General features: G+C 41.8%; 1 protein-coding gene and 1 long non-coding RNA gene across 9 annotated transcripts in view; one reads left to right on the top strand and one right to left on the bottom strand.

Moving 5' to 3' along the window:
* LOC143898933 (uncharacterized) overlaps positions 1-20,026 on the bottom strand; it is a 40,049-nt gene extending 20,023 nt beyond the window's left edge. For 2 of the 3 annotated variants that reach the window (XM_077408737.1, XM_077408738.1), the window contains exon 1: positions 19,697-20,026. In XM_077408737.1, the coding sequence (XP_077264863.1) occupies positions 19,697-19,734 (38 nt within the window). In that variant the 5' untranslated portion in view covers positions 19,735-20,026. Of the gene's footprint in view, positions 1-12,249; positions 12,561-19,696 lie in introns of those variants that run through there. The other variant, XM_077408739.1, reaches the window with a different exon arrangement.
* LOC143898935 (uncharacterized) lies at positions 582-26,932 on the top strand. 6 transcript variants are annotated; one of them, XR_013257332.1, is made up of 4 exons: positions 582-2,005; positions 2,352-2,394; positions 25,998-26,114; positions 26,309-26,931. It is a non-coding gene; the product is annotated as an uncharacterized LOC143898935 (long non-coding RNA). The 6 variants fall into 6 exon arrangements; XR_013257335.1 differs by lacking the exons at positions 582-2,005; positions 2,352-2,394 and adding an exon at positions 19,436-19,638 and having other exon boundaries at positions 26,309-26,932; XR_013257336.1 differs by lacking the exons at positions 582-2,005; positions 2,352-2,394 and adding an exon at positions 25,193-25,248 and having other exon boundaries at positions 26,309-26,932.
* Positions 26,933-27,930: the final 998 nt, after the last annotated feature.

Genomic DNA, 27,930 nt, shown 5'->3' with positions numbered 1-27,930 from the left:
TATCCATCGCGGCAAAATGATAGTTTGATACAGAATTGTAATTTCCATCCCCCGCCTCGAGATTCCCGAATATGCATGCATATAAAATATATATTTGTACAAAAAATACAATTATATTTCTTGAATATAAAATTATACAAATAGAAAATTCTTTTATATGTATATATAATTATTATGTTTCTTAAATATACATAAATCGCGCAAAAATATACCTGCTCCGATTAAACAGCCACCGTCGCCTCGATACCCTCGATTACTGATTGCGGGAGTTAATTAATCGGTCAGAGATCGCTAATTGTTCGCACAGAAATGCAACACTCGCGTTTCGAGAAATAGCTACGCGACGTCGACCAGACACCATCGAGCCAGAACGCAGAATACGGCCAGTTAAACCTGCGAAAGTCAATGGAAAATTCGGCATACGTCGATCTCTGATCGTTCGTTGAAAGTTTTCGGAATTTTGAACCGGCCGCGCCGCGCAGGCAAGGTGGGGCCGTGACGTCACCGCGCGGGGCGCGCCGGGCCAGAGGACGTTCCGTCCCTCGCATTCCTCGCCTCGCATTCCCTTTCGAGCCGCCGAAACGAGTGCCACGGGAGTTGACGGGAGGATATGCGCGATCGTTCCCTCGCAATTAAACGATGCCACCGCCGCACTATCGAGCTCCTCGGTTCCTCAGATGCCGCGCAACGTAGTTCTTGTTTCCCGGAGCAGGTATTTCATTCGAGATATACGAGAAGCGGCCCGCGAATCGCCGTACGTCTTTCTCTCGCGATCGCTGCTCCCCTTCGACGACGTGAGTTGAGGGCGAGGAAGAGCCGCGGAGGTGTCGATTGCTCGTTTAACGCGTTGTAATTCTCGTGTGGATTTACGCGTTTAGATATACATCGCGCGAGTTTTCCCGGAGAAGGTATTTCGCTCGAGATAACGCGAGAAGAGCGACTCATGGATCGCCGCGCCGTCTTTTTCCTCGCTGCTCCTTCGACGACAACGTTAATCGAACGAGGAAGAACTGCGTGAAAGTGTCGATCGCTCGTCAACGCGCGTTAGTTTCCGCGTGCAATTTCCACGTGGATTTACGCGATTTATATTCAATCGAGATATATCTCGTACGTCGCGCGAGTGACATCGAGGTTCAAATCGCGTCGCGCTGCCCTCTGACTCGCGTGGTACACCGCGTAGTACTGGAAAACGGACGCCATGATTGTTCATTGGCGGACCGTCGCGGACGCACGCAGCGGATCGAGCTCGCGCCGGTGATCGTCGCGACGCGATGTTTCACGGTGACTGTTACGGTGCGTGCAACTTGTGGCGAACTCGACACGCGGGATTTGACAATCGTGTGGCGTAGACTCGGCACTCGTGCGTCGGCGGCTCGTCGAAATGAGTATTTCGCGAGGAAATAGCCGGCCGGTATCTGTCGCGCGCGAGACACGACAACCGTACTTTCGCCCTGACTCGAATCTCAATTCGTGCGTATCTCCCCGTATACGCGTAGTTAAGTATATCCGAGTCGAGATCCGAGTTTTCGTGTGTGGTATACGGTGAAAGAATGCTCGGACGAGATCGTGTGTCTCCCGAGACGCCCGCGTCAATCCCCGTTTTTCGCGAGAGACGGAGAACGGAGTGGCGCGTGAAGTTGGCTCCGCGATCCGCGATTCTCCGTGAAGTCCGTCCCGCTTCCCGTTTCCCGCCGTATATAGCGTTTTCGCGCCACTTCGCGTAACGTCGTCGATCGTCGATGTCGAGCGGATCATCGTGTCTCTCTTTCCGCGCAGTCGTTGTGATGTAGTAAAGCTCGAGCGTCAATTAACGCCGGGAGTGCGTATGTAAAGTGTCGCGCGTTACTTCGCTAATTAGCGCGCGCGATCGTAATTAGCCTCTCTTTCGCGAGTGTCGCGTCGAACGTATATACGTCGAATTTGCGTTGTGCTGGTGCGAAATGGTGGGATCTGAGAGGAGGAGGAGGCCTGGGGAGGCATCGGGCGACGGCGGAGCAACCCCGTGGTGAATATCATTATTATTTATATATTGCTCGTTAACTTCACTTTGGAATTAATTGTTTAATTTTCTTTTTTTGTTTATTTGTAAATCGCCTGTTTGAACGATTCGTACAAGCGCACCTGAATAATAATTTGTATAAGTGATAAAAAGGAAAACTTTTGTTTGTGACTTTCTACGAAAGTTTACAGAAAAGATTTCTCCGCGGAAATTACATAATCTTTTATTCCTGGTACTTACCTTTAAAAGACGAATGGTATATTCGTGAAATTCGTGTAAAATTATTAGGTTTTTTTGCGTTAATTGTATGTCATTCGAGCACTAATTTGGACTTTGTATTTGTGTGTTGCAGGTCGATGTAGCGTTACAACTCCGCCGCGTGCCGCTTCATATTGGTGAGTGAATAGTTAATGCTTATCTTATAAATTGAGATAATGGATCCATGAAAACTACGATATATATATATATAGATGTGTACGCAAATATATGTACATATGTATCAAACGTTCAGAACGTGCATTAAAAATATATAAAATATCATAGATTCATTACCTTAAGACGGAATGGGCTGGAATAAAATAGATACTTAATCCTGGAGATGATGCATTTATTTGTTTATTTATTGTGCGTGCGAAAGCGATTTTTGCACGACAGATGTATTACTTTTAAATCTGGTAGAATCCTTTGCACTTCTTGTCTTTTCAGGCAACGCAACGTGAGAATACCATGAGGATACATTCTATTATTAATAATTTGACAATTTTAATATAAAGTACGATAGTAGTATCAAAGTTTACTACCTATACGTTAAAATATTGATATTAGTAATTTAGGAACAGCTTCAAATATTTTATATTCAGAGAGGTGTTTATTTATTATTTAATACTTTTTATTAACTTTTAATTAAGACACTAACTTTTTAACGTTTCGAACATTATGTAAGTAGTTAAATTTTTGAAATCATTATTTAGAAATAGGAAACATAAGATGTAAGAAGGAAATATGAAATAAAACTACAATAAATAAAGTAGTGTCATTTTTATAATACAAAGCTTTTAAGTATCTTCATGATAATTAATTCTTATGGACGATGCAGATTGGATCAAGATATTTATGTATTGTGTATAAATGAAATAAAAATAAATTGACATAAGTATGACAGGGAAAGACAGCCGATATTCACTAGTTAGTAAGTATATTACTTCATTTTCTCTCTCATCCTTCTCCCAAATATGAGATTTTAAGATGAGGTCCTTAAAATAATTTATTTTCAACCATTTTATATCTCTAGCAGGATTAAATATTGTACAAATGATTCAACAAAGCAATACTTAGAAATCTTTTCAATATATGTAGGTATATTTTATAAATATAAATCAGAGAGGGACAAAAATTATCTCCCTATCGTATATATACTAACAAATTTATTTTACAAAAAAAAAAATAAGAATCAATTATATTTATTTTATCATATGTATAATATGTCTATTTTATTTTTACTTTTTCATAGCCCATCCATGTGCATGTTTATTATGTGTTCTGTTTTATATTACTTGCAAGTAATATCAGATTGAATAAATATTTTATATCACGATTCACGAAACAGAAGAGCTTTTTATATTGATTTTATATAAAGCAGTTTGAATCAATTATATGAGATTTATATCAAGTAATATAATGTAAAACTGAACAAATATTTTATTCACGAAACAGAAGAGCGTTTCATATCAATTTTTTATAAATTATCAGTCTTAATCAGTTATATATATGAGACACGTTAAAATAGGTACTTTATATCAAGTATTTTAAAAATGACTTTGTTAAGCGATATTTGTTTATGATACCTAAGATTATGTGTTCCATAAATAATTTAATTAAGATATTAATTTTTTATGTTAATGACAACGAGACATTGATGACGATTTTATTTCTCGGGAATTCAAATATTTTCTGCCGCTATAATTGGAATGACATTAATACCTCACACGTTACATGGCTTTTGAATAGAAAATGCAATAACAATTATCGTGCGAGACTCGTGTAACTTTTCTTTTAAATAATCATCAAGTAGTCATCTTGAATTTCATTACGCTTATTAGTATCATAATCAATCTTTGTTTGAAACATATTTTTCGAGAGCGAGATCGCATAGAGAAATGCCAAATATATATTTATATTTATACGCGATTGATCAGTGCAGAGATCGCTAACTTCTTTTCGACTTACGAAACGGAGGATTCACTTTCACACGATCGAAAGCGCGGCGGGGAATCGCGCGGCAGATCGTATCTGCGGATCAATTTATGCCGCGAGCCCTATCGCGGATAATTAAAATCTTCTCGTTATCTCGATCGTTATATCTGAACGACGTTACGGGCGTTTCGTATACGTACTCCCATAACTATCAGATTTTTATCTGGTCGCGAGCGCTATAAATCGCGAGTACTCGTAATGATGGTCTCGAACTATATGGCGAGCGAGAGCGAATCTCATCATCGCGAGCCCTTTGAAAAACAAGTCAAAGGGTAAGCTCCACTAATAAGCTCCGGTAGTTTCCTACTTTTTACCGGCGGTTACTCGTTCAAGAAGGAACCTGCAAAGCCTCTTTATTTCCCCGTGAATTCGCATGCAGGTCGAATTTTAACAAACTAAAACGTAATATCACGCGATACGAAAAGGCGGGAAAATAGTTCAGGTGGAAAGGAACCGGGCAAGTTCATTGACTCGCGACGGTAAAGCGCGCTCGTTCGTATTCGCAGGCAGGTAGACACAGTCACGGGCGTAAGAGGCGCGTGTGCATTTCGAGGAGATCGATGTGTGTCAGCGGGTCAGCGACACCCATCAGCGGCAGTGATATCTCTTCGACATTTAACCGCCGGCTACCGAGCGCAAAACATCTCTCATTCGACAGACCATTAATCATCCAATAAGATTGTTTGACTTTACGACGCAGAAAATTAATTCTCCTTTATCTCGTTCCCTTCCTCGCTCGAGATTTAATTTACTACATATCTTCGCTATTAAATAGCTCCCATACTGGACTGTCCATAAAATTATCGTTAAGCAGAACCCTGAACTTGCTGGGAAACTTTTAAGCGGACGAAAATATTTTCGACACGAAGTTCTGTTTGAATGCATATATGTTTAAATATGTATATTATATACGATACAACTGCGCCGGTGCAGGTCTCTCGTATTTTCCCGAGAACATGTTATTTGTCACGGGGTATCGCAACAAGCGTTGCACCATTTTACGACGTCGTAGAGTAAAGGATTAATATAATATCACCTTCGATGCACCTCTCTGCATGTCGGTTCGTTCAGCATATGGTACTTGCTCGCCAACGCGACGGACACATGTCGCTTAAATTAACATGTAATTCTGCGGCTTAATTGTGCGGCGTATTGAGAAAAAAAAGAACATCTGTTATATGTTCGCGAACGACCGCAACGCTCCTTTCAGCCGTCGGCGATCGCAATTTCGTAGCTGACCGGCATACTTCTCCGCGTTCGGTGCTTGCCCGCAAAACGGAATCTCGCGATACGTGACCGAGAACACTTCTCTACAAATAATAACGCCCGTTATTAATCGTGAGATCGATTCCAGGAGGGGCGTATTCAGTTTTTTAGAATCGCCCAGAAACTGTCTAATTACGCTCGAAATTGACTCCGAAAGTAAAACCGTACTGGGTGCGCGCGGAACACGCTCGAATACAATGGCATTATTACGCGCAGGTATAATGGTTTATCTCCATTTTTTCACGGCATGTAAACGTAAGCGCGCGCGATTGCTCCCGTTTTCTCTCGCGCTAATTGCCTTGTCCTTTTGCGCAGCCCGTAGCCGACTTTGGCACGATCCGTTGCGAGCGAATTGAGCACGTTGCAGACGAGCATTCCGCTAAATTACGAACCGAGAAAATCTAGAGTCAGATCATAAAACTCGCGAGAAACGATAATAACAGTGCCTGGGACAGCTCCTAAACTGTAAATCGTAATTTCACGCACATTCAACACTCAAAACACGTTTTAATGGTTTTATAATTATTTCGTACTATTGCGATAAGGAGGCTCAGTATAATTATACGATTTGCTATATGAATAAAGAGGAACAGCTTTCAAAGTATGTATAATATTAATTATAACAATATTTTTTATATTACTATTTTGAATATGGACTGATTTTTAAATAAATTTATGTAAAAGTTTATCCCTTGTCAATTGTAAATATTATATAATAATTTACAAAAAATAATTTTTTTCTTTGCCAGCATAATAACTAACAAAAATAATTGCTTAATTCGATTTTAGTTGTGATAATTACAATTAAATACATATGGCCAGTTATAGGTCGAACTAAACAATCACTTTTATTAGTGATTCACTCGAATCGTTTACCGGATCCGGTGGCATCGTCCGGTCGTGAAGCTTTCTAACAGTCGCTTTAACCGCGGTGCGGATGAACATTATATTGTTTGGCGGAACTTACACGGCATCATTACTTCGATCCTATCGCAGCTTTTCACCCGCGAGGACGTTTTTGCGGGTGAAAGTCGAAAATTCGCGCGGAAAGAGAGGGACATGCTTGAATAAACGCTAAATTGCACTATGCGCGACACTGTCCCCGAAGGCGGTGTACCATTCTACGAGAAGATAAAGTAACGCTAATCTGCAACCCATTGCATTACATTTGTTGGCTAACCGGCTAATTATTCCCCGCGTAGGAAAATTGCGCGTAGTAAACCATAAAAAGTACCACCCAACGTATATTATTTAGCGAACGTGAGTTATAATTCTATATACCTAAGACTAATTATAATTCAGTGGATTACCTTTGCCGTAATGCGCCCCACAAATAGAATCTTTTTCGTAATACGTTTCTGAAAAGGTCATAACTGAAAAACTGATTCGCGAAGACTGTTTTTTTGCGTTGCATAAGCACGTCCAATTAAAACCGTATAATGCCCTTAGCGAGTCTTGGATTCTGTAATTGAGAAAAAATTCAGGGTCCCAAAAGGGTTAATGCGCCGCACAATTAACGAAAGCCAGAATTCTCTTTCTTCCTAATAGCCGATGTGTCCGAACATTACCACCGAGGTTTTCACCGCGCGGTATAAGGAAAGGAAAGTTTCAGGCATCAATTCGTTAATCCGTGTCCCTCGGACGGCAGGTAGTACACACACACACACACACAGACATACATATGTATGTAAGCCTTCGAATAATCCGTAAGCCTGGGCTCGTAAACTCGACATTACGTAATGCTGCACCTTACCCGCGCGCGTGTGTGCCAATATCTGTTGACTATAGCCAGGTGTATGCGTAAGTCATATACAATCGCTTGCAAGAATTCAATTCAACGTCGAGAACTCCCGATTTATTTTCAAGATCAGTGATCCCATTCCTTAACTCTTTTCAAGCTCATAAAATATGCACCTTTCACTCTTATTCTAATTACATTTTTTAATTAAAAATTACATTTTGTAAATTGCATATTGTGGAATTTTTTTAGTCATTTTGAAAGTATTTCGAAAGTAGACGGCGAAATAACGTAACTATTATTGACATTTAAATTGCAACATGGAAGATCATTATTATATACTTATCAATTTTTTGCTAAGATAAAAATAAATTGAAAGACCTTTGATTTCAAAGGTATTGACGAGAAAAAGATAGCATTGAATCATATTTCCTGTTATTGCCTTGACTTCTTGACTATTATGATATTACTTTACTTATCGATTTCCTCTGCACCTACTTTCTCCGCGAACGAACTTGAGATACGTTTTTTATCAAGCATTATATATCGTGCAACTCTTATATCGCGTAAAGAATAGAAATAGATCGATCATGGCTTCTTAATGGTATCGCGCGGAAGCCAGTGACCCGCGCGACACGCGAGCGCACCTGCTTTCACGAGCAAAAGGGAACACGCGGCTGTTTGCACGTCGTCGTGGATCATAAACGGCTACCCGAGAGAGACGCGAGCTGACCTTTAGCGACGCTGATTACTTCGGAAACATTGCACCTCGCTTCAGTAAATTCAACGGATCGTGTGACTCCTGGGGATCGCCGACCCCGTTTTCTACCTTGACGGTTATTAGACTTTTCGCACGGCTCGATCGCGCGAGCGCACGTACGCGCGCTCTTAATGTTTTACTTGCGTGATACGTGAACACGTACGCGGCAGTGTCTCGAGATAAATGGAGGCTCGCCTGATATCTGAAACAAAACTTGGAGTCGATCTTTCCCGCCTCATGAGTCTCATCTCTTCGTATATTTTAAATTTTCAACGTCAAATATTTGCTAAATCTATATTTTGAATAGAATCGGAGATAACTTGAATTAAAAAAAAAAAATAAGATTCTACCGTCGCGAATTAATTTGCGAGATAGTTTTATTTGGATCGCTAATAATAATAACATGATCAATGTGAGTTTTTTACGTTGGCAATTGGTTTGAGATTAGCTAAGAAGAATTCCAAGTGGACACGAATCCAAGTCAATGTACGGTCGGGCAGGGGGAGATGAGGGTCCGGCGACTAAGGGCTAACCGAGTTTTCGCTGGCAGGTAGCCCCGCGCGCGATCGTAAATTTATCGTTATTGGCTCTCCGCCGCAAATACCATTCGGCTGGATCGTCGAGCCCGACCGGCTCCACGATCGAAGGTGTTATCGACGCGCCCGGCGCGGCGAGGCTCAGCCCGCGTGTTGCATCGTCTCGCGAGATAACGACGTTTCTATTCCGCTAATGCTGCTGCGCCGCGAGCCTGCGATTTTTCAACGACCTTTCCCATGACGCGCGCGCCGTGGTATTTGTTCAACCTATACGGATAAATAATCGCAGATACGCGCGCCTATCCGACTATATAGGTATAGGTGCCCGCCCGCGTGCCGCACTTACATCATACGGGCTGTCTCATAACTCGCGATCTTAATCTTAATAATCTTAAATTCTCTTGCTACTTTGAACACGATCGTCTCTCGCGAAAATATGAAAGCGCCAATTATTCGAGTCAAGAGCGATTAAAAGAGCGGCAACTTGAAACCTCAGACAGCTGGAGTACACGCGAATCTTTTGTTCTTCAATTTCAAATGAGATTTACTTTGTCAGAAATTTAATGATAAAAATATACAATGACGGATGATATAGTCTTTCGCAGTCTCGTTGAGAAAAAATCGATTCTAGATTCATGATACTATTCCATTTTCGTTTTTTTTTGATACACCCTGTACGTCGATTACGGGCGTAAGAGTATCGGAGGAGGCTGGGAAAAAAGAAGGGGGTGAGAGTGTGTGTCTCTACGATGCTGGGTTTAGATGCGACGTAACCGCCATCGCAATCCTTAATTATGCAATGTTCCTTTTCTTCTTTCAGTGCGGAGCCTCTCGCTCCGCACGGCGTGAGTTTTCTCACGCACCTGAAGTTCCGAATGGCGCGTATACGCGACCATCGCGGCATTTCCAGGCTCTCGTGCAAGCGCGAGCGCTATTTGGAAGCATTTATGCAGCACGGCGCGAGTCCCATAAGTAAACGATTCGACGTGAAAACAGTTCCGATTGTTACGTGAACGGTCTCTTAGGTCTTAGACGTATGGTGGAGCACCGATGCGAATCGATTCGCGACAGAATCGGATAAATATAGATTGAGAAATGAAGAAAAAGAACTCTCGTTGCTATATACATCATTAAAATTTGAGATATGAAAAGCTGACAAATTAATTAAAAATTAAGATGCTTCCGCGCATCGCGCGATTTGCTTCGCGCTTGTCGATCGCTATCGCGTGCGTGTTCCGCGTTATGCACGCTCAATAGTCGGCATTGGCGCGTGCACAAGGCCACCCCGAGGAAATTTCCGCGTAGGTTAGGCACGCATTTCTCCCGCGTCGTTATGCCGCGCGAGTCGCGAGATCTTTGAGGAATAACTTCGAATAAAATGTGTTGCGTGAAATTAATTTCGCTCGACGAGTTCATCGCGCGGGTAACCGTCCCCCGTGCGTATTCTCCTCGTGCCTCGGTTTAAAAGCGAGGACAATGACGCGGACAATGGTCCGTTACACAAGTCAACCGGGGGAAAAATTTCGAGAGGCAAAGAAGCGCGGGGGCGAGACGGGCCGTAACGAGAATCCCAGAATTGTGCCGGCGACGTGTGGAAACCGACGCAGAACTGTGCGTTCGAGCACGGACGGGTGAAGTATAGTTTTCGGTCCGAAACACCGTTCGACGGCACGTCGCTTTTAAAACCCGCTGCGTAAGCCTTTTATGCTTTCTTTCATTTTCCGCGGGATTTATGGCGTTGCAGAAATCAACAAGGCGAGATCGTTCTTCGTTTCGAATAGCCGAGCGGCCGCGAAGGAGACGCGAGAGCGTTGTAAAATTCAATTGAACTCAATGTTGCACGCGCTTATTGGGCGAGCGACTATTGCGCTTTCTCGGACCGTAAATCATCCAGAAAATATCCGGTTGCGCGTACGATTATTATTGTTGCATATCGAGAAATTCGCCGGTGTTTGTGCAATTGCGCAATTGCGCGCGAGCGACTCTCGCTGTACGAAAGTGTATCAATTTATATATTTCGCGGAAAGAGAAAGACAGTGGCATAAATTTCTAAAATCGGAGATATTTACGAGCGGAAGCCAGGAAGTCGTCTCTCGGAACGTGCGTTTAAAATAATAAAGCGACTCTCGAGCCTGTTATCGGCCGCGGAATCGTACTGCTGCGGGTCGAAACCCCTGGGTGAAAACAGACAGGTCTCGTCAGCGCGGAGTATAACGCGCGGACTTATGAGATGCGCTTAGAGGTGCGTCGCGCCTAAGGTACTCTAATGGCGCGAACACGAGAGAAATTTTGCATTCGGTCGCCTCTCGCAATTCGCCTCGCGAGCCGCAACTTTCACTGGCACTTTCATTACTCTCAAATACGAAACGGCCGGGCCGTTGTCATGAAATCGCGCCATACGCGGAATTACGGCGGGCATTACCGTCGCGGGACCGCGTAAAACATGATGGGAAATCACACCGTGTAGCCATCCGCGCGCGTAATTGTGGCTTCGAATCGCTTTAAGACGACGACGACGGTTTTTAGCGTGACCGGTTTTTTTCTGCTCAGCTTAGACACCCGTTGCCTTTCACTCTTTAACATTTTGTACAGATCGTTTTCCAAGCGTCATTAGCACAATATTCCTCAAGTGTATATTTTACCAACCGCGTATTTCATTATCTTTGACATATCTGACGTGTCTGACATGTGACATTTATATAAGCGGAACCTTTAATATCTGCAGCTCGGTTCTCACACGCTTCTATATAATTAATAATTAAGCTTTTGAGTTTAATTTTCACGTTTTAATATTGATATAATCGATATACGTATGGAATGTAACATGAAGAATTGATTATTTCTTAAAGTCGATATTAATTTACGGATGCCAAGTGCAACATATATATCTTTTTGATACGGATGTCGATATTACGCCTGGATATAACGACCCTGATGTGCGATGAGCAAAGGTTGTCCGCCTAGAGTGGCCGAGATAATCGCGCGGCGAGTTCCTCAAAGGACGAATGGCGATGCGGATGTGTGTGTGTGTGTGTGTGTGTGTGTGTGTGTGTGCATGCACTAAGCCAATTTAAATACCACCACACTCCGGATGAATCGCGAATCCTTGCTTTTCCCCGTTCGCTCTATCCGATGGAAACCCGCCCCTCCGCTTCGCCGCGTAATTATACGTGAGTTAATAATGACTTACGAAGTGTGCAGGCCTTCGTTCGTTCGTTCGTCCATTTGTTTAGCGGAACCGATACGCGTAGATATACGTAACAGAGTGACGTTAAATTAAAAGCCATCAGACTTGTCAAGTATAGGTATACACCTCTTTTTATCTGGATGAAAATATTTTTCCTTTTCTTTCATCACTTTGCAAATAAATTCTATCAGTAACTAAATTAAATTCTCGTAAAATTAACTTGAAATTGGACATCATTTTCTTGCTTACTTTTATTCCTGTAGCTTTATTCATTAAAACTATATCTCTCATAACTATATAGATCTTGATGTTTCAACATTTTTGTTGAGAAAATAAATTGAATTACGAAGCTAAAAGAAATTCGTCTGCAAAGTTTTGACGGAAAAATTTCGGAATCACCCTACATAAATACACACGTCGAAGCTGACTGCGACGCTTTTGCATTAAATTGCGCGGTGCTAATCTCGCGTTGCACGCTCGCTCGGGGTAATTCCAGCGGCCGGTACTTACTTTTTTTCGCCGCTTTCCTCGATGAATACCCTCGCGCGACGAGCGACGACGAAAATCGCGAGTCACCGATTAATCCTTTTTCCGACGCGGATCCGCCTTGTCTCCCGGATACGAGGCCGAACGTCGACGTGACGGTACGACTGACGATCGCTACGTCGTCGATCGACGGCTATGATCGATGGCTCGATGCTCTCACCGCGGCGATGTTGATACAAAGTTGTTCCGCAAGTAGCTGCAGCTATACACGGAGATAGGGTATACTCGCTTATTACTCACGCGGGTAAGTCCCGTAAGTACGATACACTGTAAGCAAATTAGCGGTGGCTGTTGCGCATACATTGCGCGAATAACGACGGCAGCACGAATATATTCGTAATAATCAATAAACCGCAGCCGTTTAAGTGGAAATTACAGGCTCGAAAAAATTTTCCGCTGTGCGTCATTTAAAATTACCATTATTTAGAGATACCCGAACGCTTAGAGCCACTTTGGTGTCGCCGATATGTAGGTATGTTCCGAGGTCGTCCACAAGACGGGACAATGATGCATCGAATAGCATGGCGCAGTCGCCACGGCATGTTAACGATTATGCGCTACATTTCTCATGGTGCGCACGCCGCGGCAGCGCGATGCGACCGCGTCGGTCAGTAAACAAAAATCTCCCCTTGGGGGCCCCCCAGTGTTACGTCTTTCGGGCAATTATTGAATTAAGCGTGCAATTAGGGCGCGGCATCCAACGATGCGTAATTATATCAATATAATATATCGCGAACGTTAATTCTCTAATGGCACTGGTAAAGTAGCGTAATTTATTAACGGTGATTATATATATATATATATATATATATATATATATATATAGTAAACCGTGGCTTTTACTAGTCGAATGCTTTTAGTCTTTCGAAGAAGGCGAGTTGCATAAAATTAAATAATATTGAGACTATTACCATTTTTCTCGATTTGTTACAATAAATCGCATTTTTAATACATTCAATGCATTATCATACGCATTTTCCTTTTCTTTTGCTGTTTCTTAAAGGGATACGAGTAGGGCGACACTTTTTCTTTGTTGCCGCCCGTCCTAAATTCACCGCACGGAATTAAGAAAGTTGCCTGTCTCGTCTTTCTCTCTCTTCTCTCACTCTTTTCTCACTCTTTTTCTCTTTCTTCTTTCTCTCTTTCTTTTTTCTCATTATCATTCTTTCTAATTTTATACTACATTACTCGACAAATGATAGAAATGTATTAAAAAATGGAGTTGTGTATTTTAAATTCACAATTATTAAAATTACGACCATTTAATATAGCAAATAGGTCATTTAATTAAATATAAACAATGTCGCGTTGAGTCAGGTTAATTGAATACGAATTTATTTGAAGATAACAAATAAGAGATGCTAATTTATGTAACTCTAATTTAGGCACGTAACTCAAATCCAATTTGGAAGAACTGAGAAGCGTCGAGATTATCGGTCGTCGGATTAATTCGACCGTTTTCGATATCACGAGGGCGCGATTTAAGGTATCGGGATCTCGCGATGCCGATTACGAAAAGAGACTTTTTGCATCGCTTCTGCATGCGCCTCTCTCATTATCGTCCTGCCTAATGCATAAGTTCGTCGCTAATGTACTGTTATTACCGCGATCGTATACAGGCTGTCGGCGTAATGGCCGCGCTCGGTGCATAATCTCACTTCTCCCTTTGTCATCGTTCGGCTCGAACGAAACACCCGAGTAGTCTCGTCGCATCGATGAATGCTAATTTAACGTCAACACGTGACCGCGCGGCACGTCGAACTTTGCAGACGGTTTTCAATTTAGATGGAAAAGTACCTAGATACATTTATGAAAGCGATAACAAAAAAACAAAAGGAGAGTGAGAAACAAATAAGATATGCTAAATGCACAAAACGACGAAGTACCTGCCTGTCTCTCGCATGATAATTTTCTAATAATTTCAAGCATAAGAATAAAAGCATAGAAAAACACGACTCCGCACCTAAACGCGTGATTACGCGATGTGCGTCCCGTTGATTTACATTTCAAATTTCAAGTACCGTAATAAACGGTTTTCACGTGAAAGGAAATCACGAGAGAGACAATCGCATCCACATAATTTTGCTTACATAGTATTACATCTTATGGTAAAACCGCGGTTATTTCCGATGATAGAAAATTAACACGTCAAGTAACTTTGACAAAACCTCGATGAAGAATTCTCCCGAACGTCAGCTTTCCTCTTCGTTTGCATGTAGCAAAATATTGTTTAGAAGTAAAAGCGAAACGTTGCACGTTTAAAGACAGGTAGTAAAAGTATTATACATAATATATCATTACTCGCCGTACAGTGATACGCTAAACATTCCAACGAGAAAAACGGTTATTCCAAAACGTTAATAAACGCACGGTGCACCGGCTACGTCAAAAAGTATAAAAAGTGTCTCGACCGCATTAATAACCACGATCGTTAATCTAGAATTGCGGGGCGATATTCCGGCAGTAAAATTTTATCGCGAAATTATTCGCTTTTACTTTAAGTGCGTACTTATCACTCGACGATCTAATTACAGCTACGTGCCAGAATAGAACGAAAAAAAAAAAGATTTGTATATATTTAAATCAGCGTGAAGAGAGCGGAATTGCTTTGGAGAGGAGGGACCATTTCTGAGCGGACGATCGAGAAACTTGAGCGGACAGGAAACATTTCAGCCTCGAGGCCGAACATTAATAATTCCTCGAAAAGCAGGCTGGAAGTTAATCGGGAGGAAGAAATTGTGCGACGCTGGATCGGGATCGTTGCAAAATCGGAGCGCTCGAACGAGCGCTCTTTACTTCTCTCTCTCCCTCTCTCTCTCTCTCGAGCGACTTCCTCCCGATCGATCGGTCTTTTGGGTTCGCGCGAGAAACCTCCGCGACCGGTAACGCCAGAAGTAGGCTCGGCTCTCTAACTCTACTCTAGCCAGTTGAATGCCGCGCTCGAATCTATAGGTAGATGCATCGCGTATATGCACCGTATGCGCGGTTAGACCTACTTTACTCGGTCAAGAGATTAGTTGAGTTGCGAGCGCAACAAAAACACGAGGTGCTGCAAATGTTTCGAGTCGTTAAATCTAATTATATGTTTTTAACCTTGCCAGCTAATGAAAAAGTGGTAGAATCACGAAAAATTAAAAGGTATTTCGAGGCTTAGTATTTATCAAGGAGAACGCTCTTTAATCTTTAATTCTCACAATCAGTCAAGACGTATACCGTGCAAAATTCCGTTGCAGAAATACCAAAAGGCGTTCACGTATATCGAATCGCGAAGTTGATCGTTATCCCGCGTGTATATATATATATCACGTCTAATCCCGGTCATCAATTTTCCGAGCGTTCGCTAAAAAGTCGGTAAACGTAAGTAGCCTCATTTGGCGATCGGATAAACGACGACGGCCGTATGGCGTATATCGCGCGTATACGGGGAAGTTTTACGCGGTCAAACGAGTCGCGGCAGGAAACTCTTTAGCTGTGGGCCGGTTGTTTCTACGAAACGATCGTAGACCTCGAGATGCGTCCCGTGCACGGCGCGCGCTCTGCTCCGGTGTTTACGGATCCCTTCCGTACCATCGATCTTCCGCGTTCTGCAACGATGCGGCGAATGCATAAGTATTGTTCTAAGAGCAACAAGGATGCGACGGTCGGCATGCCGGCCGCAAATAGTGATACACGCCCAGCGTGATCCTGCCGCGGGTTATCGTCCCGGCATTAATCCTTCCAGGCTTTGCCCGATGACGATCGCCCTAGCGTGCTGGGTTAAGCGAAGCGTTGCAGGAAGAGAACGTAACTTTGTGCGTCGCAATAATTTTTCGAAGTTACTTTTCGAAAAGTAACTTTTTCAATGTAAATTTCTAAGCAAAAGACAATCTGATTTTTTGCAAATATCTCAAAAACTTTCTTTCTCTTTTCAATATCCCGTGCTATATATATATATATAACTTCCCAAACCGCGTTTTAGGAATATCGACCGTGCAGGTTCCCCATACGGTTACCGGAAGCTATTACGGGAAAGAAGGCAACGGGGCCGCGTGCCGGCGATAATTATCGGATTCAGGGGCGAAGTTCGCGGACGAACTTCCGCCCGTCGATTCTTCCGGGTGAGCGGTGAACGCCCGAGTCGTCGACGCCGGTGTAATCGATATCGTTCGACGACCGGGTGAAACGAGTTTCGGGCGCGAACGTGGGGAAGGGAGAGAGAACAGCGGGAGAGCTCCTCGTTTTCTCGGCGCGCGGACGATCGTGTAACCCCGTAGGAAACCTTGCGCACGCGAGTTTCACTTTGCGATCCTCCGTTACCGAACTTCTTGTCCCGTCGTCGCGGATACAGAGGCGGTTAAACGATCGGTTGTATAATGAGTCGAGAAACAGAAGCACCTTAGTGAATGCGCTTTTAACGCGATCGAACACGAGCACGCGGCGACTCCGTGACCTTATTCTTTCTCGCATGTCGAAGTGTCACACCGTTTGTCTCTCTGGACTAGAACTAGAGAGTGCGACCGGTTGCGGGAGAGAAAATTCTCTTTTTCCGCGTGCTTTATTTCGCGCGCTCGCTGCTCCAGTTCGACGTCGTATATATGTATCTCGGACTGCGGCAGAGCAGTCTCTCCGCTGAATCGCGGAGCGAATCTTGTATAATTGAGATAGTATCGGCTGTGGAAAAAAGGACGCATAAGCGGAAAGCCCGTTTCGAGGCTCGGGGAGATAAAGTTCCGAGTTTATTTTATAGTTAACGTTAATGGAAGCTGTAAACAGTTACACCCTACGAGGTAGAATAAAATCTTTAAACATATATTTTCTGAAAGCGGTGTTCCTGCTTATCGATATACTTTTCCCAGCCGAAGCTTTATTTAATCTTTGCCCGCGAATGTTATTTTTTTTTTTAGCGTCGCGCCAACGTCATTTACTCTTCCAGTAGTTTTCGCATAAAATGGTTCGGTGAGAAGGCGCTTCTCTTACATATTTGTCATAAATCTGAATAATTCCGAAGACGTTCGGGGAAGACCTCCACGGAGGTCCACGAATACCCACTGGATACGTCTGTCTACTATACGAGCGGCGATTCTTCGAAGCGGTGCTGTAATTTACACACGCTCGCAAATCGCTTTCGCAATTTCGCTCGGACGTGTCCGATCGTTCTTTTTTCCTTTCCCCCCCTTTTTTTCCCATCCCGATCGTACATCTGCCGAGGATTATTCGCGAACCGAGATCGCAATCACGGCCGTTCGTTTCGCGAGGCGCAACGTTCGTTGTCCTACCCGTAAGGCTCCTTTCCTCGTCCATCGACACCGTGTCATCCGATAGCCGCAGGATATACGTGCCTAGCCGAGAGAGTGAGAGAAAGAGAGATAAAAGGAGATATATCGATCGTGCCGTTCGGCGTCTCGCTTTTGTACGAGTTCGCGGCCGGTCGCGCCGCGCCTAGAGATCCGAACATGGGGATGCACTTCGATGCGTCCGCGCGCGCGGGGCAGAGGGCCGGAAAGATAGGAGGGTAACGCGGCCGGAATTAATGCGGAGTGAGTTAAGCCGGCTTGGTAGTCGCGCGAAGGGAAAAAGGGATTTATGCATCGCCAACGTTGATAAAATATATCCCGCAGCCCCGGAGAGATATATGTATGCACCTCCGTCTCTTTTCTCATCCGATGCTCGCCTTGCACCTCGCATATCGCATGCGCGTGTGCTAACTTGCGTTTTTCCTGCCTGCGCGAAGCACGTTCTTATTGGTATCGCGGTATCGTCCGAGCCTGAAGTGAGAGAAGGACCTTTTGGAAGATCGATAATTTGATAATTGATATTGAGACGACTGATAATCAGAATTATTGTAATCAATAATCGTGGACATTTCAATATTATTGATACGTCCGTAGATTTCTATTACCGTCACAAGTCACAAAAAAAAAAAGATATCGCGTTGGAAGGATATCGCCCAAAGAAACGCAATTAGCGTTTTGGTAGAAGCGTAATTAGCGTTTTAGTACAAGATCGTCAAAGAAGCGGATCCGTCCGCGTGGTGTCCGGCAAGATGAGAAAGAGATCGCCGAGGTGGGGGATGGATACAGAGGAAGGGAGAGAAAGAGAAAAAGAGAGAGGAAAAAGAGAGGAAGAGAGAGAACGCCGCGCACTTAGGGCCTTTCGTCACGGAGACGAGGCGAGAGCTGGCCGCGCGCGCGCGGTCAATGGCTGCGGTATCCGCAGGTTCAAGGAAACCGGGCTGGTCCGATTCGACATCGCGTCGTGTGTACCAGGGGAAACCGAACAGGTGACGCGCCCGCCTCTGTGAAAATGCAGGTTAATGGAATGCCGTCTAAGTAGCCTCTGCCGCGCTGCCTGTGTGCAAGTGCATACTATTACACGGCGACTGGATTCTCGAGAATCTTCCGCGCTCCGGCGATCGGATGGAGAATTGTGTCGTGCCTCGATCTAAAACATTACCACCGACACGTACCGCGAACTGGTTATAAAGATTCACGCGCGTAATTTATTCCACTACAACGTAGTGGAATTATCGCGCATAAAAAAAAAACTCGCAGATATAAACTATATATATATATATATATATATATATATATATATATATATATAGTTGCGCGTAGATATTTATTAAATGAAGAACGTGCCGTAATTGCCGTAAAGCTGGAATCTTACATGAAAAAATTATAGGAAGAAAGAGTGCTTTTGCTTCTTCTTTATTTTGTGATATTAATTGCGGGGAGAGTGATTATTTATCGAGACAGCCCGATAGAGAGCGAGAATAAATCCGAGATGTTTTGAATACCGATTGTTTCTCGCACTAATTCTAATGAGGCAACGAATCTCATTGTTACGGACTCTTTCATAAGCATGTAAGTCTTTTCACAATTCGCTCGGTCGTTACCGAACGAGGCAGCGATTTTCTCGTCAGCCAATTTTACGAGCAACGACAATTTTACGATAAAGGCTTCGGTCTCAAGCTGTACGCGTTAAACGTGAAATTCTCCGGTAAATATACGTGCTGCATGCGCGCAAGATTAGATTTTCGAAACGTTGGAGTTTAGTCGGAGAATTATGTCAATCATATGCGACTAATGTTTACACTTCGAACAATGTTAATTTATGTTTGCCAACCTTGTTCGTACGCGATTTTTCAACACTCGTGTCCTTATGTGTATTTCGGCAATTGCATGGAGCGGGTCTCTCTCTCTCCATGCGCCTCTATCAGCGCCACGACATAGCAACGAGCTCATCGATCGGCCACACCGAGGCAGCTTTTTGAAAGCCGCGCGAGGGAACCGCGAGAAACCCCAACCGGACGACGACATAGGAACGGGGAGGAGCGCGGACGCTTCTCGTATATGCGTGTGCCGGCGTTGGGCGGTGCGTGTGTACACGCGACTCGCGTCTCGTATCGATCTAATATTCTTTTTTCTCATACCGATGCACGAAGGCGGCGGTTGACATGTTACTATCCATGGGGTGGTTCCATAAATCCCGGCCGGGCCCCGCCAACGCGACCCTCTCGACGGCACTCCCGCTCGCGGTGCTCCGAGCTCCGCTTCGTCACCCTGTCCTCTCGGTACGGCACCACGACCTCGAGGCGACCTCAGGGAATCCACGATGCACGATGCACGGGAGAATCCGAGACGCGACGCGAACGCGGCTGGTAACAACGACTAGTACTGATAGAATCGCTCTCTGCCGACACCTGCCTACGTCGATCCGGGCAGGTTGAGACCGTTTGCCTGACTGAAAGGCAGAATGCGCACTAGCCGGTTTCCATGGTGGATGGTGGGCCGATGGTGGTGGACGGCGGAAAGGTGGTGCTGGAGGAGAGAGAGAGAGAGAGAGAGAGCTGGTGGTAGAGGTGGCGGTGGCGGTTGTACGTACCCGTGCTCGGAGGACTGGTGGGGGTTTTGACAGAAACGTCCTGTACCGGCTGCGCACTGCGTTCTCCATCAGGCAATGGCACAGACCTCAAGGCACTGTGCGCATGATGGTGTTGGCCGAGAAACCCATAGGATTGACCCATGAGACGTATAGAGTGTGTGAGGTCCTGCTAGAACCGAGACTAGAAATCGCCGCGTGACGCGGAGAAACCGTCGTTAACGTTAGGTCGTGCAATTTACAAAATTCCAATTATAAAAAGACTGCTTTTTTAAATAAATCCTGGCGATACGATATATATATACGTGATTACTGTATTTTATTAATACTTTTAATTAGTATAATTGTATTTATTATTAGAAAATCTTCAATATTTTTTAAAATATGGAAAGCTTGTTATCTTTTGGGAAAAAAAATTTTAGAATATTATTATTAGGGAAATATATGATCTTGATTTAGATTTGTTTTATTTTTCAACTTTCTCTCTCTCTCTCTTTCTCTCTCTCTCTCTCACCCACACACACACACACACACACACACACACACACACACACACACACACACACACACACACACACACACACACACACACACACACACACACACACACACACACACACACACACACACACACACACACACACACACACACACACACACACACACACACACACACACACACGCGAAAGTTTTATCTTCCCTATTTCAATAATAAAATATCCCAAAATCTTCAAATTCTTTTGTCTGTCAGAAATAATTCATTTTAGCATGATTTTTATATTTCTAAGCTACGATATTAATTTCTTTGTATACTGTACGAGAGAAAGTAATGTATTCCCGGTAGTTAGTTCATCGCGAAGGCGCGGCACCTTTGAGATGCAACTTGTTAAAACGTGTGGTTGCGTTTTAGCGTAGGTTTTTCTAAAGTCGCCTTTATTGGCCCAGCGAGTATTTTGCTCGCGACGGCGATTCTGCTTTTATATACAAGTTGGGAAATGTTGGCACAAACGATACAGAGCTCCGCTGAAAATTGCCATTTTTTTGCTCCTTGTTCATGAGCTTCCGCAGTTCCATTTTCATCCAGTGCCACCATCGTCGGGCGCTCTCACCGGGGCATTCATTTTATTCTTTGTCTTTCACGTCTTTCCTCTTGTTCTCGTCTTCCGTCCTTCATGCTCGCGCAGGATGCATTTTTGCACGAGAATTCAAGTTGATGTAATGGCGCGCGATTTTCGCCAGACAACGGCAGAACGGCAAATATTTGCCAATTCGTCATCATGTTGTCCAAGTGACGCGTCTCTTATTTTTGTTATGCAGGAGAGCGTGCAATTTAAAAATTCTGGAAATTTTTTAGCAAACGTCTCCTCGATATATATATATATATATATATATATATATATATATATATTCTCTGAATATATTATTATACAATATATACCGTCCTATTTTTACGGATTATCCTCCAAGAAAAGGGATCAACGCACTTACGCGTACGCGCGATAATCAAGTTCCGTAGAAAATGACAAGTCGTAATTAGATCGCGCGACGTTCATTGGAGCACTTCGCGCGGACAATATCGATCATCCTTTGACGATGTTTGTCGGGAGACGTAGTTACAATGACGCTAACTCGTATAATTGTTGGGCTATACTCGGGCTAATTGCATTGGCCCGTTCGCGTAGCTTCTCTTTCCGGGTGGCGAAGTACAATTTAATTTATGGGCGAGTGTCTGACTGAAGTAGCCCGGAGTCCTCGGTTTAACCTGGACGACTTTGGTTTCCCCCAGTTCCGGCGCATTCGGATTCAAAGCTCGGGACGAAATCAATACGTAGATATCGCGCGCTTCAGCTATTTTCCCCGTTCTCATCGTACCTCCCTCCGCTTCCGGTAATAAGTTTCCTCGACTGTGCGGTAAAGTATGCCAAGGAAAAGAAAAGAAAAGAAAAGAAAGGAAAAGGGGTCGCAGATATTGGCGAGCCTCGAAAACCGAGGGAATCGAATTTCCCCTATTTTCTTGGGTGAAATGAAAGTTGCTCTCTGATGACGCTCAGAAAACGTCCCTTTTTTTTTTTGAAAAAACTTGTAAAGATCCACAAAATTTTTCTGCTGCATATGATTTTATTAATACGAATTATTATTAAAACATTTTATTTCTATATATAGATAGGGATATACAAATTAATTTATATCGCTGATATTTCATTTCGCTCGCACGTTATAATTTAATATAAAATTTTGGTGTTAAAGAGATACGTGTCATTAGATTTTTAAGACGGGATAAGATTCGCGCGGCAAATATCGTGTTTATTAATTATTGACAGCGCATATAATCACTCGACGTAAGTCCTCGGGTGAAAGAGTACGGACAAAAGAACGAAAGGAAAAAAAATTACAGTCCATAAGGACGGCGCGCTCATCGTGATCGGCGCTGCAGAACGGACGGCATTATTCGCAGAGCACGGCGTAGCGATTCATCCGTCATTGTCCGACATTCCCTTTGTAACACGTTACACGAGGATGACTTTCGCGGCATATGGGCTCATTCACCGGTGAATCGCTGCAGGCGTGTACGGCGCACGTGCGCGGTGTCCATGTAGCGCATTTTGAAGCAAGCCAACAACTATTTGGAATTCCTGAAAATATACGCCAGCTGCGTGCACAAACGCGATGTTTCTGGGCACTAATTAAAAGGAGCAATAGAGTACAAGCGTTCTCGGTCAATATCGTGAAAGCGACTGCGCGCGCGTTCGAAACGATGTAATTATCCCGCGTGGAAAGTCAGGATCTACTTCGTTTATCATTCATCGAGAACGACGAGGCCGCTTCGTTTGCTTTTCCTTCGATCTATCGCGCGGAGGGTTCGAATAAACGAAACGCGAGCGAGAGAGGGTGTCGGGAAAGAACGGGTGTGTGCTGTACGTCGGAGACAATGGAAAATCGCGTGCGAGCATGATTCGATGAGACGTTTACGGAATAGCAGCCAGTCACGTCTCGTCGAGAAGAAACGCGTAGAGCTGACGCCTCGGCTGACGCATACTACGGGGTTGAATAAACGTAAGGGGTACTTCGTTAAGGGGTAACTTCGAGAGTTGCGTTATTGATATACGCGGGAAATTATACGCAAACGAAGTTCGCGAGACACTCGCGCGTCGACAAAATTAGATTTAACTTCTGATATCTATATTAAGTTTATACCTTTGGCTGCGAGCGACGTTTTCCCCCCAAAAATTGCCTCTTCTTTATTCCTTAGCTCAAGAATCTCGCTAAAAGAGAAAACGATTAAAATTTCTCTTCTTTTTTGTAAATAATAATTAATTTATCTCATACACTTGTTTTCTTATTTCGTTCATGGAGAGTGAAATTAAGATAACGTTTTGACGGCGATTGTACCGTCCCGGTATATGCAAATCGCGACAATCAATAACCGCTAAAAGAATGGGAAGGGAATTGACAGACGATGGGGTGACGAGGTTTATTAGCGAGACGCTTGGATTATAGGCGATATTCGTCGTGCTTTAATGCAGCGAGGTCTAATCGCAAACAATGTTGGAATATGTAAGACCCAAGTACACACACACCGAAACCGTAGAATAATATTCGTAGAAAAACAGTCACGATATTCATGCGTTATCTAAAATTATAAAAGGTTTTTTTAAATTATTTTGCAGATTAATTAAAGTCAAAATTATATCATAACAGTATTCACAAATTAATTACAAACGGCAGATTTTAAGGAAATTATAAGGAAAATAAAAAATGTTAAGAATTGCATAAAATTTAAAACAAGCTCTTTTATAAATAATATGTCAGCAATGTGTGAATTTTTTCGATTTTTTACCGGTTAGTTTTTAAAAATTACTCGTCAAAATACGAGATTTTTGTATGGGAGACTTGATGCTGCATATCAATTATCAACAAAATTAATTATGAAAAATGTTAAGAATTGACTAAATTTATATTTAGTATATAAAGTATATATATATATATATATATATATATATATAAAACTAAAAGTGCCTTCAAAGATTTGCGACGAATATCTATCTCGAACCAAATTTTAAAATACCGAACTTCATAGTTCATTAATTAACACAAGTATTTAAATAGGGGCGTACCGTGTGAGTCAAGTCCATTGTATATTTCAAAATGCTTAGATTTTATTTCAAGTTTTAGAGTATTATTCATGAAAACTATTTCTTTGTTTAAAGTAGGTACTCGTATAAAGAAATAGAGACCGTGTGGTAAAATGCGAAATAATGTGTGCTTTCTGAATCAGAAGAACAGATTTACGCGTGTCATCGCATTTACAAATCTATAGAAATCTTATTCTTGCGAACTTTTTTATTCTCTCTCGCTCGATTGAGTTGTTTGTATGTCTTCGGGTAATGTAAATGCGATATCGTAACGTGTGCACTTCAATAATCCTAATATAATAAAGTCGTTACCGCGCGCTATCGTCTTCCGTGCATGGATGAAGCTCCGCAATAAAGGGCATGGACCAAAGTCGAGAATCGAACTCGGCTGGGCGTGAATAAATCAGTGGGATAAAACATCGACGTGACATCGTACACATAATTGACCGACTTTGTGACTCGCTATCGAGTTTCGCATTGACAAGAGACATTTTTCAGTGTGTCAATTACTCTGATTGATGTCGAGTTATATACGCGTAAATATTTGTCTGCTCACACAAAATTTAATACACGAGACTTATATGGAATATTCTAAAACGCACTATTCAGTCGTATCTTACGCATTTTTTAAATTAATTTAAAACGTTTTTCTTTAGGCGATGTAAACGAGTTGATAAAATAGAAGAGTAATATACGCGACGGAAATCCATATGAACGTACCGAATTCACTTTGAAATACATACGTATTAAACGCACACACCGCGTACATTATTATTTGTTTTGTAAGTTTAAATATTTCGTTGCGTGTGACGTAGTAATTTAACATCAGTTCACGCCGCAGCTTGAGCACTTAATTGTTTTGTTTATTCGCGGCGCGGCGGGTAGGCTACGACTTTGCCGCGCCATTCTTACGGCGACGCTCGAGCGAAGAGGTAGCATCGCGAGCCACGTGCGATCAGTGTGCTACCCCGTAATTAATTATAATACATTAAATAAAATATTTGATATATGTTTTACATTATTAAATATTTCGTACCAACGACGAACGTGCTGGCATACGAAACTCGGTGCTCATTTTCGAAAAAAAAGCTATCGCATATGGTTTCTCGCCGGCGATAAACCGTCAAACGGGTACGACTTTGGTATAACGATAGAGAGTAGCAGTTTGAGAACACCGAAAAACAGAAAAAGCAATTGCATGTACGTACGAGTATGTTAACACGGCAGCACCATTCGTTCAAAGACCATTCGTTCTATGTGACTTTAAATCACCGCCGATCGTACAAGCGATTCCTCGCGTCGCATTGTCGTGTGATCGTAATTATTAGCGTTTTCCTAATTTTAACTTCGGGAAGCCCACAAAGTGTCGCGCGAAATTGTCTTCCCATCGCGATGTATTTACGCGATAATTATCTTATAAAAGCGGCGCCTTATTTATATGTGCAGTATACGCGCGCGCGTTCGATACACTAATTTTTTGATTACCGAAAAATACACGGCTTTTTTTGCCATGATATAAAATCCCCTCCCACTGGGTACGACCTTGCAGATGGTGGAGGGGCTCAGTACCTCGAGGTGTTCAGGGTACATATTATGGAACTTTTCAAATAGAATTCCGATCGGAAGTAGTAATTTAACAAGATATTAAATTAAATAACAAATAAGATGTTCAATGCACGTAACAATTATTTAATCGATTCGATTATTTATATGTTACAGAAAATATCCAAGCGGGAAGGAGCATCTTCGCATCGAGGGAACACTGGACATCTCGAGCAGCCTGAGAGGAGGAGGAGGTCTGAGGAAGACATCGGGCACCGGCGGAGCAACCTTGGGGTAAGTATCATCTCTTACCTGCATAAAATTAGTAGGTTTTTTTTACCATTTATTCGAACTGTTTTATTTCGATAAACTAAAAATAATTAGAAAAAAAAAAGAAATTATTAGATGCCCATAAAATTATGTGTAGCTTTTGAAACATCAATCATTTTCAGCGCCTCTTTAATTTATATCTTTCGTTTTTGTTACAGTATCGTCGTAGCTACGTGGCCGAATTACTCCGCCCGTTGCGTATCGGCTCGGTGAGTGACGAATTTTTTATAGTAGTATATGGGGTAACGAATTTGCGAGACCAATATTAGATATATTTACGTATTGTATCCATATAATAGTACTATAGATAAATGCGACTTCTCACAGATCCGTTGCCCTAAAATGGATAGACTAGATCAGACTAGGCTGAATAATTAATCCTGGAGCATAATTATTTTTCGATTTATTGTGCTTACGGGAGAATGCCCCCATAAGCACATACGTTATGTCGGTGTATTATTTATTAATACACCTAATGTTCTTTGTATCGCAGAGGTATACCAGTCGCCTGAAATTTATAGGCCATAAATTATTTTTATATTTGGCAAATATAATATTTTATTATTAAGTATATAAAGATTAGAGTGTTATGATCTTTCTTGTCCAACATTAAAAAATCAATTATTTAAATTTATTACATTAATTACATTTTTCAAATGTATTTTTAAAATTATTAAGAAATATAGAAAAAGATAAAGAATTAAAATAAAATTGTACAGAATAACATTTTTTGGATATCAGATTTTTTGTGACTTATTTTTCATGCAAAATAAAAATTTTAAGTATTTATATTTTGTATATATATATATATATATATACCATTAAAATAAATAGAAAATATTTTTTTTATAGATAAACAATAGATAGTTCAATTACAATTAATGAATTAAAAAATTATTATATAAAAGTAGGTATATTTAGATAAGATATAGATATATATATATATATATATAGGTTTAACAAAATAAAAATAAATTAACCGATGATTACATAGATAAGAAAAATTTTGATATTTTATAACAATTAAATGTGTTTCTTCATTTTCTTCTCTCTCTCTCTCTCTCTCTCTCTCTCTCTCTCTCTCTCTCTTTCTCTCTCTCTTTTCCTCCCAAATATTTCTCCAGGATTAAATATTTCAAGAATATTACAAGAATTGCAAAGAAGCAAAATGTATTAATAAATTCAATATGCATGTATTACAAATGAAAAAGGCTAAAGGATAATTTGATTCACGTGGCATATATTTCACATGAACTTTATTACATATAGATCACACTAAGAAGTGTTAATTGTATTTATTTTTATTGTATACATATGTATAATGCGCTGATTTTATCCTAATCTTTTATAGTCTATCCATGTGTGTAGCTTGGCTTTGTATAAACAAAGTAAAATAAAATAACGTGAGATCCATCAGTGAATATTTTGTTGCGGGACAGAATAAAATTTTTTATGTATAATAGAATTATCTCAAAGTTGATAGTTTTCAATTATGTTACATTAAACTGCATTAATATAATCGTAGATATGTATTTTTGATATGTCATGTTAAATATAATTTTGATAACAATTTGCATTATAATAACGAAATATTTATGTAGATATGCATATATGAAAATTTGTTTCATGTAAAGACAAATGTTACATGCGCGAGAACTTGATAAATTTATTATATTGAATATTGATCGCGATATTTTTTAATTATGTGGAGAAATTATTAGTCCCTTTGGATCTCACGTCATAATACAATCTGAATATCTCACTTAATACCTAAAGTGAG

Source organism: Temnothorax americanus, unplaced genomic scaffold, assembly GCF_048541705.1.
Source record: "Temnothorax americanus isolate GAGA-0224 unplaced genomic scaffold, ASM4854170v1 Scaffold25, whole genome shotgun sequence".
In the NCBI taxonomy this organism is placed as follows: domain Eukaryota; kingdom Metazoa; phylum Arthropoda; class Insecta; order Hymenoptera; family Formicidae; genus Temnothorax; species Temnothorax americanus.
Note: the sequence above shows the minus strand (reverse complement) of the source record. Positions and strands in the feature narration are given on the sequence as shown.